This window comes from Paramisgurnus dabryanus, chromosome 13 (genome assembly GCF_030506205.2).
Source record: "Paramisgurnus dabryanus chromosome 13, PD_genome_1.1, whole genome shotgun sequence".
In the NCBI taxonomy this organism is placed as follows: Eukaryota; Metazoa; Chordata; class Actinopteri; order Cypriniformes; family Cobitidae; genus Paramisgurnus; species Paramisgurnus dabryanus.
Genome location: NC_133349.1, coordinates 18,327,160 through 18,343,709, shown reverse-complemented (window position 1 = coordinate 18,343,709; position 16,550 = coordinate 18,327,160). Strand labels below are relative to the sequence as shown.

The following is a 16,550-nucleotide window of genomic DNA, read 5'->3' as shown; positions in this document are numbered from 1 at the left end:
TCATCACTTAGAGACATTACAAATTTAAGCAATAGTGACGGCTGGAAGGTAAAAAAAACAAATGTTATTGCATGAAAGCGACTTTAAAAAGGAATAGGAATAAGGTGTAATCAGTTAAAAAGGATTCAGAAAGACTGATAGCACCAGTAGATGATAAAAGCTAAACAGAATGAAAAGAGACTGCTATAGACTCCAAAGTTGTGTTTAATATATTTAACACTTGCCAGCGCTGCAAGACAACCATTAATAACCAAGATTATGTCATGTCATATGGTATACAAAACACTCTGAGTGTGTCTGGCATGTTTTCTTTTAAATGAGCATTTTTATCAGGCTCTTATGTTAAGGTGTTAAGTGCCATTTATAGTCGTAAGGTCTAAGCCGTAGGTTATCCATAGCCTCTGTGTAGTCTGATGTAGACCTCGCCAAATTTTTTAGAGCACGTCAGTTCTACGCGGACTGCAAGCGCTGTGATTGGTCCACTAGAATCACTCCCGCCAGGTAAAAAAACTGCATCATAAGTATTTCCATTTGCGACAGTGAAAACAAAGGTGACCACGTTGGGGTTTAAATTAACTCAAACTGCAACAAAAGTCACTGTTTATTTACTTTCATCACTGCTGTTCTCAAAACATACACAACAAGCTGCTGTTTCTTGTTCGTTTGTTGGTTAAACTGACCAAGCTGCTTCTTCATTGATGGTCGCACTTCTACTGTGGTTACACACGTGGTTTCTGCCTACCAGTGGTCTGCATGTGTGTTTGCATATTGACGCGGACAACGACGCAGAAGTATATTTGAAAACCGACGCATATCCTATGCCGTCACTGCTACGCCGTAAGACATACACACAACTATAATGAGCCCTTTATATTTTCATTTTAATGGCCTTATTTTCACAAATGTCACTTCAGTCATTTTATTGGTATTTTAACAAATCTGACTCTCTTTTCAGTCCTTTCAGAAAAATGCAGTTTTTTTGTGATTGTTGCGGGCAAAAATCCTTGATTTTGCAGCCCGTTTTCTTAAAAAATGCGATGGAATATGCGGGATAGTTATGCAATTTTATGCAATGAAACTGCGGGAACTTGCAAAAATTGCGGGAACTTGCAAAAATTGCGGGAACTTGCGAAAACTGTTTGCAGCTTTTTACTGATGTTCACGTCACATAATAACGTCACTTTATAATGTTCATATGGCAACAGGGGACATGGCTGCGCTTGTGTGAAGTAAATGCAACATTTTTCAACTTTCTGCTAAGATATATGTGACTTTTTGCTATGACAAAGCAGGGATATTTTGCAGAAATCTGCAATTTATGCAGTGAAAGTGCGGCGTATTTGAAAAAATGTGGCCCCCGCATAAATATGCGATTGCATAATCACGTTTTTCTGGAGGGACTGTCTTTTGCTGCAAAACCCTCTAAGTATATGATCTCCAAAAATAAGTATATGATCTCCTTTTGCTGCAAAACCCTCTAAGTACATCATCTCCAAAAATCTCCAAGTCTCCAGTCACGCTTTACTATTCTCGGCCATTTCATATTAATCAATGTTGTCAGTAAATCAATGTGGTGTTTAATGGATTTTGCCAACAAAACAGTATTTCTAAATGAACGAGGCTGGATTAAGCAGATTTAAAGCGAAAGTATTTGATGAACACTTAACATGTGCAGAGAGCAGGTTAATATCACTTTTTTATTTTTGACCACGTGGCGTTTAAGCGGCTTTTGCATCTAAGCTCTTCATATATTCTAACATATAAAAAGTTTGTGATTTATAATAACTGAGATTGACTAATGATCTGTTAAGCATTATATAATCAAATTAGGATTGTTAGTGTTATTAATGACATGATTATGAAGTTGTTGTATCATGTCACCAAAAACTTTTCTCATTTGCTAAATCTCATCGGCTTTGTACTGCCTGCTTTGTTTTATAAATAGCAGATACATTCGTACAAAATCAATTTAAACGACTCATTGCTGTTGTTTTCCATTCCTTTGTTGTGTATATTCTTCTATTAAAACTATCTGACTAATTAAACCCGTTTATCCCATAACAATCAATCTTCAAGCTAAACTAAAATCACTGCAGCAGGCACAATAAAACGTTCTCTGAAAACATCAGTGATAACATCTATTTCGAGATTTAAGCATTCAAATAGACTTCTTGGTGATTGAGGTGGACATCGCAGCTCACGATCTCACCTCGCGTTCCATTGAAGAAGAGCGTTTGCCTGCGTGGATTTTGAATGACCACGATTGAACCATCGTAGTTCTGAAGACGACACGCGATCTGTGCCGTCCCCCCCTCAAGCACTGTCACGTTCTCAGCCTCCACAGCCTGTCCCCGTGCTGAAAGAGAGAAAGAGAGAGGGTTTTAATGGATACGTCTCATTCATTTAAATGAATCATTTATAAATGCATTTTGATGAACAGGAAGAGATGGTACAATAGAGCAATTCAAAAGATAAAATATCGCAGTGACCAATTAAAACATAGATCACGTATCTACCTTTGTGCTCAGAAGTATGAGCTATGCAGAAGGGGAGAAAGCAAGAAATAATGAGAGACTGACAGATAGACAGACGCAGCGAAAAGGACAAAAAGAAAGAAAATGGTCTTAATTAAGTGGCGGTAAGACCAATAGCATCATTATCTTTATCCATTATTTTGGGCCTGGCACACATCTCTCTCTCTCTCATCTGACACTCAGCTCATGAGAGCAGTGGTAATGATGGCTCTTTTTTAGGAAAGCGAACTCAGAACCCTCACACACAGAAACAGGAAGCATCCCTAATGGCACTTTCGATGCTTTAGTCTGTTTACAACATCTTAATGGCCAGTCGAGCACAACAGCACTTGTGGCACGTCGCTGCTTCATATGTTGTGCCTGACGCTTCGCAGCCATCGTTGATTGTTGATATTCATTTGAGAAGGCTTAAGATGGGGTCATCACCACTGGATTGCGAGTGGATGTCGCGGAAACCCACGGCACATCATTAGCCATGATCTTGGTCGAGAGCCTGTCTCAGTGCGCGGGATAATGATTCGCAATACTGACAAGTTTTTCAGCGGTACACTGACTCAATCTGATGACAGATCACTAGGGTAAAATTGTCAGATTTCGTCCAGCTCCGCACTCGTACACAATAGCTAAGACATGATGGCTGACATGCTCAGAGTGACTGTTTGGCATGACACATGACATTTTACAGATATACTGTAGGGGTGTCAGGACTGGAATGATGATCACCCACGTTTCCGGACTACTTTTGCTGAATTCATCTGGGAGTTCGTAAACAACAGGAATCTTTGCTGTATGTACTGTACAGTGGAGTCTAGGTGGATGGATTTTCAGATTTTTTCATTACAGATTCAGTGTAATATTGAATCGAACATTAATTTCATAATGCTTGATTAGTTTGTGCAAAAGTTTGACCTTAAAAAGTGCTTTAGGTCAAAAGAAATAGCTGACAGCAAATTAAAAGAAAATTAAAAGTTGCGATTTTCTAGTCATATGCTCTCATTCCGGCGTAATAATTAAAGGGGACTGAGAGTGAAAAACCATTTTTACCTTGTCTTTGTTGAATAATGGTAGTCTACCCGCATTCATGAACATACAAAAAGTGCTAGACATGCTAAACATCTCAGTCTCATAGAAATTCCTCTTTTAGGAAAACGGCCCAATCTGAAAAACTGATGCTTATGACATCACAGGCATCTCACTGCCCCTCCACCTTAAAATAATTGGCTACATTTTTTGAGTGGCAGCAAAGTCAGCCAATCAGTAATGAGATTGCAAATTAAGCCAGTAGGGGGAGCCTAATAGGTGCAAAACCACTTGTTTAAAATCCCCCACCCTAATAGAGCTATCTGAGAGAGGTTTTTAAGAAGCTTCTAGGCATTACAGACCCAAACAAAAAAATTTTGTCTACATGTCACATCACAGAACAAGGATAAATACCCCGTTCAATCATTCTATGTCACCTTTAAGGACTTTGCTGCCTTACCATGGCTGCATCAGGCATAGTGATATAATGCAGTGCCCGAAAATAGTCCGCTGCTATTGAAAGTAACCAAGGAAACTATTTTCGGGCGCTGCATAATATCACTACGCCTGCTGCAGCCATGTTACATCAGCAAAGTCCTTGATTATTACGGCAGAATGAGAGTATAGTTCCTATCCACATCAGCCTAGAAAATAGCAACTTTTAATTTTCCGTCTGTCTTAGTACACAATGTAACTACAGAAGTCACGTTTTAAATAGGAAAAATATTGAAACTATTTGGTAATTTTTGAACATCGTGCTAATGGTCTAATCGGATTTAATGGATTGTGCTAAGCTATGCTAAAAATTGTACCGCTAGACCCGGATATCGGCTGAATGGATTCCAAAACGGTAAAAATTTTAATGTTTTACTCTAGGGGAGCTGGAAAATAAGTGTCCCTTTAAAATGTTCAATGTCAAAAATTTGTTTTAAATTAAATTTTGTATCTCATTATGATCTGAACATTTTCTAAATTATCAAAAAATCTAAAGTTTTTGAATGGTCAATGTCACAAATTTGCTTTAAATTAGTTTTTAAGGAGCCTTTCAATATGGACTAAGACTTTTAAACCTTGCTGTAGCTTTGAACTACAGTTTATAAAGTGCATTAGAGTTTAAAACTCACACAAAGGCATACTGTAGAGGTCCTATTTAAACTTCTCATCAGGGGCTCCTGGGAAGATTGGAGGCAAAAGATTTCTCGGAAAAATAATGACTTTTTTTAGAAACGTGGTGTTCGCGTGAGGTGTGATGACAAAGAATACATACGAAACAAGAAGTTCAAGAAGGAAATAAAGAACAATGTATCAAGGTGTGAGACTGAATCTTCCATCATCCACTGGTCCGTTCGTCTGCTTTCATTTAAATTTAATACTGTCAGGGTCTATCCATCTCACTGTGCCCTTGTCTTAAATTCTGAGCAGAGGTATAGCAGGCTAATAAAACATTGTGAAGGTTTTGAGCTGAAACAAACAGGGCGAGAAACACAATAAAATGAGAGACACTGACTGAGAACATCCTGATATTTTGCACAATTGCTATTGTAATTGCGGCCATTATTATTTCTGTCCTCTGCATCAATATTGTCATTCATATCACGACAATCGGTGCCGCCATTGCCATCCCAATTATTATTCTAATGACTGTTATTACTCAGCGCTCGGGCGTCCGTGGATTTGGCCGCCATTGTTTTAATGGCTCCTAATTGTTCCAACAGCGCTATACATCAAAAGAAATCGTGTGAATGCAAGAAACTTGAAGGAAGGCAATTATAAACCTAATTCTAACCAAAAAGAACTCAAACAAGTGGCCAAATTCACAACAAAGGTAGCTGAAAGTGTTTGATTGAGAAGTCAAAGAAAACACGGCTAATTGAGCATCGGTTAAATGCACTATGCCACATGCCAGCTGTCTCCTCTTCATGTAAATGAACGAAAGGAAGGGACGTGAACAGGAAGATAGATGGCGCGGAGGGAGGGGAGACGGCCATTATGCCAATAAACCATTTGAGAAATCTGCCAACACACTGATGGGAGAGAAAAAGAACTAAAAGTTCAAGCCGTGGGGTTAGGACGCATTTGCGGATGGATCTGTTAAACCTGCTATAAGTTTGATAGCAAGATAAGGAGTTGTTTATGGTCATATTTGCATTGTGGGAGGTTTATGAGTACAAATGGGCAAATGAACACAACAAACGACAAGCTGGAGATGAATTAATCTTGACCCTTGTAAAATCAAGCCATAATAAAATACTCAACTCGCTCTGAATTGGATTAAGTAAAGAAGTCAAGCAATCGATAACAGGCTGGTACTGACACTATGAAAAGTAAATAAATGAACACTGGAGGGGCCGAGGTACAAACATTGGCCAGATGAGGGCGCCCTATCGATACACACAGAAAGCGTTGGCAAACACTCATGCAAATGCCTTTCAGATATAGAGAGTTTTTAATTTACTGCACCCTTGCAATGAAGAAAAGGGTTATTATTTCTGGATGAATGAGAAAATAAATAAATAAGATGAGTGAATAAATAAACAAGGCCATATCATGGCAGCGTAATGGTCTTGGGAAGCTGCGGTGAGTTATGTTGTATGTAGGTGAGTTCAATTTGGAGAGTTGGTAGAAAGCCAGATACAGTACACAGTTGGCATATGAGCAATATGATTAACTAGCTGAATTATAGCGCCGAGACCCTGAGACGCCCACAAAGAAACCAAAAACGCTCACGCACACACATAGAAAGCTGTCATATATTCACTTTTACAAGCCTCAAATGAATTAGCAGATATGCAGGCGGAGAATCATGACCTCCCTGGAGATTTACATCAAAGTTTAACAATACTCCTGCTATAGAGACATTACCGCAAGTCCTCTTTTATTTAATCTTTTAATCCAATTTCACTTTCGTCTTTCTGTTTCGCTCTATAAGCACATGATATCTTCATAACTCATGAGTCACCTGATCCTCTTTTTATCACGTTTTATTCTTCTAACCGTGATTCTCCATGACCTGAAGCTCCTGGATTCATCGATCATTTTATCATTTCCAAAGTGTTACTAAAACATTGTAGGCTCTTTAACCAGCCAAATCATGTTTTAGTTTAAATGTAATAATGTCAGTAGGTTTGTGTTTGAGTTTCTTATGTTTCACTAATGAGTATTTTGGTAGAAAATCTGTCAGAATGTGAATTTTTAGGCCCTTACGGTTGGTTACACACTATAACTATATCTGGCTGCAAAAAGCATCTCTACTGAAGGGCATTCAACATTGGCTGTCTAATCAGATGGGATAAAACTTTAATAAAAGCAACATGACAATCGCAATGTTTATTACACAGTTCTCTGGAAGGCTTGAATCCGGTCAATTGTGTCAAAGGATAATGTCATTACAGCAAAATAAATCTGACGTTGACAGCTCTCTCAAGTTACCACAGACCTTATCTCTGAATAATCTCTTTCTGTCAGTCATTTCAAGTTTTAAAAAATACGTTCAAACCAAAAATAATGCAAAATCCCTAGCAAATCCTCTCTCTTTCCGATTATGCCAATATGTCAGTCTCTAATTCCAGTTTTTTGGCTTCTTCCGGCTTTGTGATTCTTCTCCAATCCTGCACATTTCTATCTCTGCCCTTCTTTTCCTCGCTTTCCGCTCCGTTCGAAAACTCATAATTCCCCCTCCTACCGCCAGCTTTTCCTCACTAATCTCATTCCGTCTCCCTCTTTCACACCTACACACGCTCCCCTGCCTCCTCTTCTACATTAAACCCCGTCTTTCTTCTTCATCTTTTCCTCTCTTCAGTCCCTTTAACCCTCATGCTAAGATGCCTTTACTCTTTAACAGCCATCATTTACTTACTTTCCCTTCAAGGCACATAACCTTCTCCTGTCCCCGTGTCTCCCGCTACTTTACATTTTCTTAACTTTTTCCCCTTTATCTCCCTGCCATGGATTCCTCATCATTTCTCTGGTCTCTGTGCTATCTCTCCAGTGAGGGCCCTGTTTATTTCCATCTCTCTCCTTCAGAAATGTGATTTGTTCTGCAGCTCAGGCTCGCGGTATAATCATCCCCTTTTGTCCGAGGGAGAGAGAGGGAGCAGGAAATAGGAGCTAAAGTGAAAGGGACATGCAAGAAAAGCCAAGAGTGGGGAAAATGGGCCGAACATCCATCACTTGTGTCTTTGTTGCACTTCTGTAATTAGATCCAACTGATGCTGATATTTTTCCATTATTTTCCTCGCGCCGGTACGGGTGTGGGGGGCATTCGATGTTGTATTGGTAATTTATTGGCAATGTACTGTTGGAGTTCCGCTCGCCCAACCTAAATGTTAACTACACAAAACACTTTGAACAAAAAACACTTCTTGGGCATTTGTTTGTGAAATTACTTGTCATGTCTTATTGATGTACCGTCCGATAATGATCAGAGAGGCCCGTTGTTGCTATGGTAACCTGCCCAGGCAATTCAGTTATGCTAGAGTATAATAAGTGTATTTAACTGGAAGTCAAATTGCATACTCTGAGTAAACTGTCAAGTTTTTTTTAATACTAAAAAGCACTTTTAAACCACCCACATGCACACAACATTTAATTTGACTTACTTTAGGGGGTTCAAACCATAATTGGGGAGACATTAAACATCCTCCCTTTACCCGCCCACCCATAATTCACATCCCACTTTTTTCTGTCTCTTATCTGAAGCTCTATTTTAAATCTGTACCAAACAGCCATTTGCCTCAGCATTTCATTTCCTATTTATGGTGTTTTTTCTTTCATTCTCAGTTCCTGATGCATCTGGTCCTCATCTGTGATTTCTGCCTGCTGTTCTGCTTATCTCTTCCCCACACTAAAACTGCTGCACTCTCTCTTTCTTTTGACCTTCATGTTTTATGCTCGCCTGTCCTATCACCATATTTCAGTCATATCCTCTCCTCACTCCATTTCATCCCTCGCTTACTCGCTCCATCCCTTCATTCCTCTACAGTAGATGGCTTCTCTCGCTCTATCAGGTTATACTGTCCCTGATATCTGCGGTTTCTTTATGTGCGTGTGTGCGTTCAGCGGTTTCGGGGCAATGCGGAGAGACCCATTGTGTTCCTGACATGCTGTATGAGTTGTATCGAAGCGCTGCAGAGACATTTACAGTCAGGCATAACAAAGGGGGCTTACGGGAAATTTACAGGGCAATTACACCAGGCAAGCCTGCGAGAGTTAGCCCAAGGCCAGCACAGAAATCCAGACTGCACACATACACTCATCTGGCTAAACTGGCTCCCATCCCCACCAGCATCTCGCATTTAAACTGCAAAGGAAAAATGCTTTATTGGCGAGAATTACGTAGTGGCTAATGCTGCCAAAGCTAGAGAGACCGTTCTTTATCTTTATCCACCCTTCTCTCATACACGCACACAGTCACTGGTGCAGAGAATGACCTTTTGTTGATATGAATATACTGCACACTGGGGTCCAAAAGTCTGAGACTACATTTTTTGTCATTTATTGATTTTTTTCCATTATCAGCATAACAATTTGAATGAAACATGAGTTTAATCATTTTGTAGTGTTTGGGGTGTTGCTCAAATAACAGCATGTACTCATGTTGGCATGGATTCAATTTGCTAAACCTGATGATCCGTGTTATCCCAGCATGACTTCCAGAATGTTCGAATGAGCATTTTGCGCACTTTAATATGAGCAAGGAAATCTGACCTTTTAATTAAAATTACTTAGGGGGCGGTTTCCCAGGCAGAGATTAGCTTAAGCCAGGACTAGACCTTAGTTTAATATAACTAGTTTTAACAAACAAGCCTTACTAAAAACATTACTTGTGTGCATTTTGAGGCAAAATAAAGGGCACTGATGTATTTTTAAGATATGTGCAAGTTGTTTTTAGTTTGGAGAGCTTTCAAATTTATTTTAGTCTAGGACTTGTCTAATCCCTGTCCAGGAAACCGCACCTTAAAGGATTAATTTTCTTAAAAAAAAAATCCAGATAATTTACTCACCACCATGTCATACAAAATGTTGATGTCTTTCTTTGTTCAGTCGAGAAGAAATTATGTTTTTGAGGAAAACATTCCAGGATTTTTCTCATTTTAATGGACTTTAATGGACCCCAACACTTAACAGTTTTAATGCAGTTTAAAGTTGCAGTTTCAAAGGACTCTAAACGATCTCAAACGAGGCATAAGGGTCTTATCTAGTGAAACGATTTCATTTTTGGCAAGAAAAATAAAAAATATGCACTTTTAAACCACGACCTCTCCGGTCCTGTGATGCGCCCTCACGTGATTGCATAGTTACATCGAAAGGTCACGTGTTACATATATGAAATGCACATTTGCGGACTATTTTAAACAATAAACTGACACAAAGACATTAATTAGTATCATTCGACATACAGGAACGTCGGAACGGTCCTCTTTCTCCAAACTTGTAAACACTGGGGTGTAGTTTCACATTTGTCTTCCATGACCTCTTGACGTGATGATGTATTACGGCACAGGACCGGAGATAGACGAGAATTTATTTATTAGTAATTTATTTTTCTTGCCAAAAATAACAATAATTTCGCTAGATAAGACCCTTATGCCTCGTTTGGGATTGTTAAGAGTCCTTTGAAATTGCAATTTTAAACTGCATTAAAACCGTTAAGTGTTGGGGTCCATTAAAGTCCATTAAAATGAGAAAAAAACCTGGAATGTTTTCCTCAAAAAACATAATTTCTTCTCGACTGAACAAAAAAAGACGTCAACATTTTGGATGACATGGTAGTGAGTAAATTATCTGGATTTTTTGTAATAAAATGGACTAATCCTTTAATGAAATAGTGCCAAATCTTAAATATTTGTTTATTACAGTGCATTGAAAATGCGCTGTACTGTTCTTACTGGGCTTTTTATTATTATTATTACAGTGCATTGAAAATGCGCTGTACTGTTCTTACTGGGCTTTTTATTATTACAGTGCATTGAAAATGCGCTGTACTGTTCTTACTGGGCTTTTTATTATTACAGTGCATTGAAAATGCGCTGTACTGTTCTTACTGGGCTTTTTATTATTATTACAGTGCATTGAAAATGCGCTGTACTGTTCTTACTGGGCTTTTTATTATTATTACAGTGCATTGAAAATGCGCTGTACTGTTCTTACTGGGCTTTTTATTATTATTATTATTATTATTATTATTATTCTTCCAACCAAATTTCGGCAATTAATACGGCTCGAACCGCTTAACTTAGAAACTTCATTCAAACTCTCAAACGTGCGGACTATTCGGGAATAGTGGGCTATGACTTTTATAAGCGATCGGGGGTACGGTCTTCGCCCCAGGGGCGAAAAAGCAGCCGAAAAATCCCATTGACTTAACATGGAGACAAACTTTGACGAGTCGTAGCTCAGACCTAGAATTTCACAGAAACTTGTGACTTGCCACATTTGAAGAGGCTGGCAGGCTCTGTAAGAACATACCTCACAATGGGGTGTAAGTTGTACCCCTGGGGTGTAAGAGGCCCCCAAATTTCCCCATAGACTTATAATGGGGCAGGAATCATGCCCATATAAGGAAATAAAAACGTCCCAGATGGGATATCTTTGCAGCGCAGTGTCGTAGAGACATGGGGGTGGGCTCATTTTACTCAGGCATCCAATCAGTCCCTTAGGATCCTTATTGAGCTATCAAGCCACGCCCCTAGCAACCATTTTGGGCACCCTAGCAACATCTCCCATAGACTGCCATTATAAAATGCCCAGATGGATATCTTTGCAGCACAGTGTCACAGAGACATGGGGGTGGGCTCATTTTACTCAGGCATCCAATCAGTCTCTCACCATCCTTATTGAGGTATTAAGCCACGCCCCTAGCAACCAAATATGAGCAGCCTAGCAACATAATAAACAAAGCCTTATATCTCTGGATCCGGACATCATAGAGACATGGGGGTTGGGTCTTTGGGTCATATTAGCTTCATGCTTGCTTCATGCTAAGTCATGCTAGCTTCGTGCTAGTTTCATGCTAGCTTTATGCTAATTTTATAATAAATCTTGCTAACTTAATGTTAAATCATGCTAGCTTCATGCTAAATCTTGTTAGCTTCATGCTAAATCATGCTAGCTTCATGCTAGTCATGCTAGCATCATCTTAATCATGCTAGCATCATGCTAATAATGCTAGGATCATGCTAATTTCATGCTAAATTCATGCTAACTTCATGGTAATCATGCTAGCATCATGCTAGCTTCATGCAAATTATGCTAGCTTCATGCTAATCATACTAACATCATGTTAGCTTTATGCTAATCATGATAACATCGTGCTAGCTTCATGCTAATCATACTAACATCGTGTTAGCTTCATGCTAATCATGATAACATCGTGCTAGCTTCATGCTAATCATACTAGCATCGTGCTAGCTTCATGCTAATAATGCTAGCATCGTGCTAGCTTCATGCTAATCATGCTAACATCGTGCTAGCTTCATGCTAATCATGCCAACATCGTGCTAGCTTCATGCTAATCATGCTAGCATCGTGCTAGCTTCATGCTAATCATGCTAGCATCGTGCTAGCTTCATGCTAATCATGCTAGCATCGTGCTAGCTTCATGCTAATCATGCTACCATCATGCTAGCTTCATGCTAATCATGCTAGCATCATGCTAACTTCATGCTAATCATGCTAACATCGTGCTAGCTTCATGCTAGTCATGCTAGCATCATGCTAGCTTCATGCTAGTCATGCTAGCATCATGCTAGCTTCATGCTAATCATGCTAGCATCATGCTAGCTTCATGCTAGTCATGCTAGCTTCATGCTAGCTTCATGCTAATCATGCTAGCATCATGCTAACGTCATGCTAGCATCATGCTAGCATCATGCTAGCTTAATGCTAGTCATGCTAGCTTCGTGCTAGCTTCATGGTAATCATGCTAGCATCGTGTTATCTTCATGCTAATCATGCTAGCTTCGTGTTTATCATGATAACATTGTGCTAGCTTCATGCTAATCATGCTAGCATCGTGCTAGCTTCATGCTAATCATGCTAGCAACGTTCTAACTTCATGTTAATCATGCTAACATCGTGCTAGCTTCATGCTAATCATGCTAGCATTGTGCTAGCTTCATGCTAATCATGCTAGCATCCTGCTAGCTTCATGCTAATCATGCTAGCATCCTGCTAGCTTCATGCTAGCATCGTGCTAGCTTCATGCTAGCATCATGCTAATCATGCTAGCAGCATGATAATCATGTTAGCATCATGCTAGCTTCATGCTAATCATGCTAACATCATGCTAGCTTCATGCTAATCATGCTAGCATCATGCTAGCTTCATGCTAATCATGCTAACATCATGTTAGCTTCATGCTAATCATGCTAGCATCATGCTAGCTTCATGCTAATCATGCTATCATCATGCTAGCTTCATGCTAATCATGCTAGCTTTATGCTAGCTTCATGCTAATCATGCTAGCATCATGCTAGCTTCATGCTAGTCATGCTAGCTTCATGCTAGCTTCATGCTAATCATGCTAGCATCATGCTAACGTCATGCTGAATCATGCTAATCATGCTAGCATCATATTTCATCATGATAACTTTTTTAAATCATGCTAGCTTCACACTAAAACATGTCAACAGCCAGGTAAACTACTAGACTAAATTTCTTTTACATTTCTGGCAATCAACTTTTTGCATTTTCATGCACTGGTAATTCCTTGGGAATTGCATATCTAGTTATTACAGTGCATTGAAAATGCGCTGTACTGTTCTTACTGGGCTTTTTATTATTATTATTATTATTCTTCCAACCAAATTTCCGCAATTAATACGGCTCGAACCGCTTAACTTAGAAACTTCATTCAAACTCTCAAACGTGCGGACTATTCGGGAATAGTGTGCTATGACTTTTATAAGCGATCGGGGGTACGGTCTTCGCCCCAGGGGCGAAAAAGCAGCCGAAAAATCCCATTGACTTAACATGGAGACAAACTTTGACGAGTCGTAGCTCAGACCTAGAATTTCACAGAAACTTGTGACTTGCCACATTTGAAGAGGCTGGCAGGCTCTGTAAGAACATACCTCACAATGGGGTGTAAGTTGTACCCCTGGGGTGTAAGAGGCCCCCAAATTTCCCCATAGACTTATAATGGGGCAGGAATCATGCCCATATAAGGAAATAAAAACGTCCCAGATGGGATATCTTTGCAGCGCAGTGTCGTAGAGACATGGGGGTGGGCTCATTTTACTCAGGCATCCAATCAGTCCCTTAGGATCCTTATTGAGCTATTAAGCCACGCCCCTAGCAACCATTTTGGGCACCCTAGCAACATTTCCCATAGACTGCCATTATAAAATGCCCAGATGGATATCTTTGCAGCACAGTGTCACAGAGACATGGGGGTGGGCTCATTTTACTCAGGCATCCAATCTGTCTCTCACCATCCTTATTGAGGTATTAAGCCACGCCCCTAGCAACCAAATATGAGCAGCCTAGCAACATAATAAACAAAGCCTTATATCTCTGGATCCGAACATCATAGAGACATGGGGGTTGGGTCTTTGGGTAATATTAGCTTCATGCTAGCTTCATGCTAAGTCATACTAGCTTCATGCTAGTTTCATGCTAGCTTTATGCTAATTTCATAATAAATCTTGCTAACTTGATGCTAAATCATGCTAACTTCATGTTAAATCTTGTTAGCTTCACGCTAAATCATGCTAGCTTCATGCTAATCATGCTAACATCATCTTAATCATGCTAGCATCATGTTAATTTCATGCTAAATTCATGCTAACTTCATGGTAATCATGCTAACATCATGCTAGCTTTATGCAAATTATGCTAGCTTCATGCTAATCATACTAACATCATGCTAGCTTCATGCTAACATCATGCTAGCTTCATGCTAATCATGCTAACTTCATGCTAATCATGCTAACATTATGTTAATCATACTAGCTTCATGCTAATCATGCTAGCATCATGCTAGCTTCGTGCTAATTATGCTATCATCATGCTAGCTTCGTGCTAATCATGCTAGCATCATGCTAGCTTCGTGCTAATCATGCTAGCATCATGCTAGCTTCGTGCTAATCATGCTAACATCATGCTAGCTTCGTGCTAATCATGCTAGCATCATGCTAGCTTCGTGCTAATCATGCTAGCTTCGTGCTAATCATGCTAGCTTCATGCTACCTTCGTGTTAATCATGCTAGTTTCGTGCTAATCATGCTAGCATCATGCTAGCTTCGTGCTAATTATGCTAGCATCATGCTAGCTTTAATACTAATCATGCTAGCATCATGTTAGCTTCATGCTAATCATGGTAGCTTCATGCTAACTTCGTGCTAATTATGCTAGCATCATGCTAGCTTTAATACTAATCATGCTAGCATCATGTTAGCTTCATGCTAATCATGGTAGCTTCATGCTAGCTTCGTGCTAATCATGCTAGCATTATGTTAGCTTCGTGCTAATCATGCTAACATCATGCTAGCTTCATGCTACCTTCGTGTTAATCATGCTAGCTTCGTGCTAATCATGCTAGCATCATGCTAGCTTCGTGCTAATTATGCTAGCATCATGCTAGCTTTAATACTAATCATGCTAGCATCATGTTAGCTTCATGCTAATCATGGTAGCTTCATGCTAACTTCGTGCTAATTATGCTAGCATCATGCTAGCTTTAATACTAATCATGCTAGCATCATGTTAGCTTCATGCTAATCATGGTAGCTTCATGCTAGCTTCGTGCTAATCATGCTAGCATTATGTTAGCTTCGTGCTAATCATGCTAACATCATGCTAGCTTCATGCTAATCATGCTAACATCATGCTAGCTTCATGCTAATCATGCTAACATCATGCTAGCTTCATGCTAATCATGCTAGCTTCATGCTAATCATGCTAGCTTCATGCTAGCTTCATGCTAATCATGCTAGCATCATGCTAGCTTCATGCTAATCATGCTAGCATCATGCTAGCTTCATGCTAATCATGCTAGCATCATGTTAGCTTCATGCTAATCATGCTAGCTTCATGCTAATCATGCTAGCATCATGCTAGCTTCGTGCTAATCATGCTAGCATCATGCTAGCTTCGTGCTAATCATGCTAGCTTCACGCTAGCTTCATGCTAATCATGCTAGCATCATGCTAGCTTCATGTTAAGCATGCTAGCTTCACGCTAGCTTCATGCTAATCATGCTAGCATCATGCTAGCTTCATGCTAATCATGCTAGCATCATGCTAGCATCATGCTAATCATGCTAACATCATGCTAGCTTTGTGCTAATCATGTTAACATCATGCTAGCTTCGTGCTAATCATGCTAGCTTCATGCTAGCTTCGTGCTAATCATGCTAGCATCATGGTAGCTTCATGTTAATCATGCTAGCATCATGCTAGCTTCATGCTAATCATTCTAGCATCATGCTAGCTTAATGCTAATCATGCTAACATCATGCTAGCTTCATGTTAATCATGCTAGCATCATGCTAACTTCATGCTAATCATGCTAGCATCATGCTAGCTTCATGCTAATCATGCTAGCTTCATGCTAATCATGCTAGCTTCATGCTAGCTTCATGCTAGCTTCATGCTTATCATGCTAGCTTCATGCTAGCTTCATGCTAATCATGTTAGCATCATGCTAGCTTCATGCTAATCATGCTAGCATCATGTTAACTTCATGCTAAATCTTACTAGCTTCATGTTAGCTTAATGCTAAATCGTGCTAACATCATGTTAAATCATGCTAGCTTCATGCTAGCTTCATGCTAAATCATGCTAAATCATGTTAACGTCATGTTAGCTTCATGTTAAATCATGTTAGCTTCATGATAAATCATGCTAGCTTCATGATAAATCATGTTAACTTCATGGTAAATCATGTTACCTCATGCTAGCTTCATATTTCATCATGATAACTTTTTTAAATCATGCTAGCTTCACACTAAAACATGTCAACAGCCAGGTAAACTACTAGACTAAGTTTCTTTTA

At 39.5% G+C, this 16,550-nt stretch overlaps 1 protein-coding gene across 3 annotated transcripts in view; it reads right to left on the bottom strand.

The window, feature by feature from the left end:
• Positions 1-16,550, bottom strand: part of cadm4 (cell adhesion molecule 4) — a 179,365-nt gene that overhangs the window by 27,788 nt on the left and 135,027 nt on the right. For all 3 annotated transcript variants that reach the window (XM_065245687.2, XM_065245686.2, XM_065245688.2), the window contains exon 2: positions 2,210-2,356. In XM_065245687.2, coding sequence (XP_065101759.2) covers positions 2,210-2,356 — 147 coding nt within the window. The remainder of the gene's footprint in view (positions 1-2,209; positions 2,357-16,550) is intronic.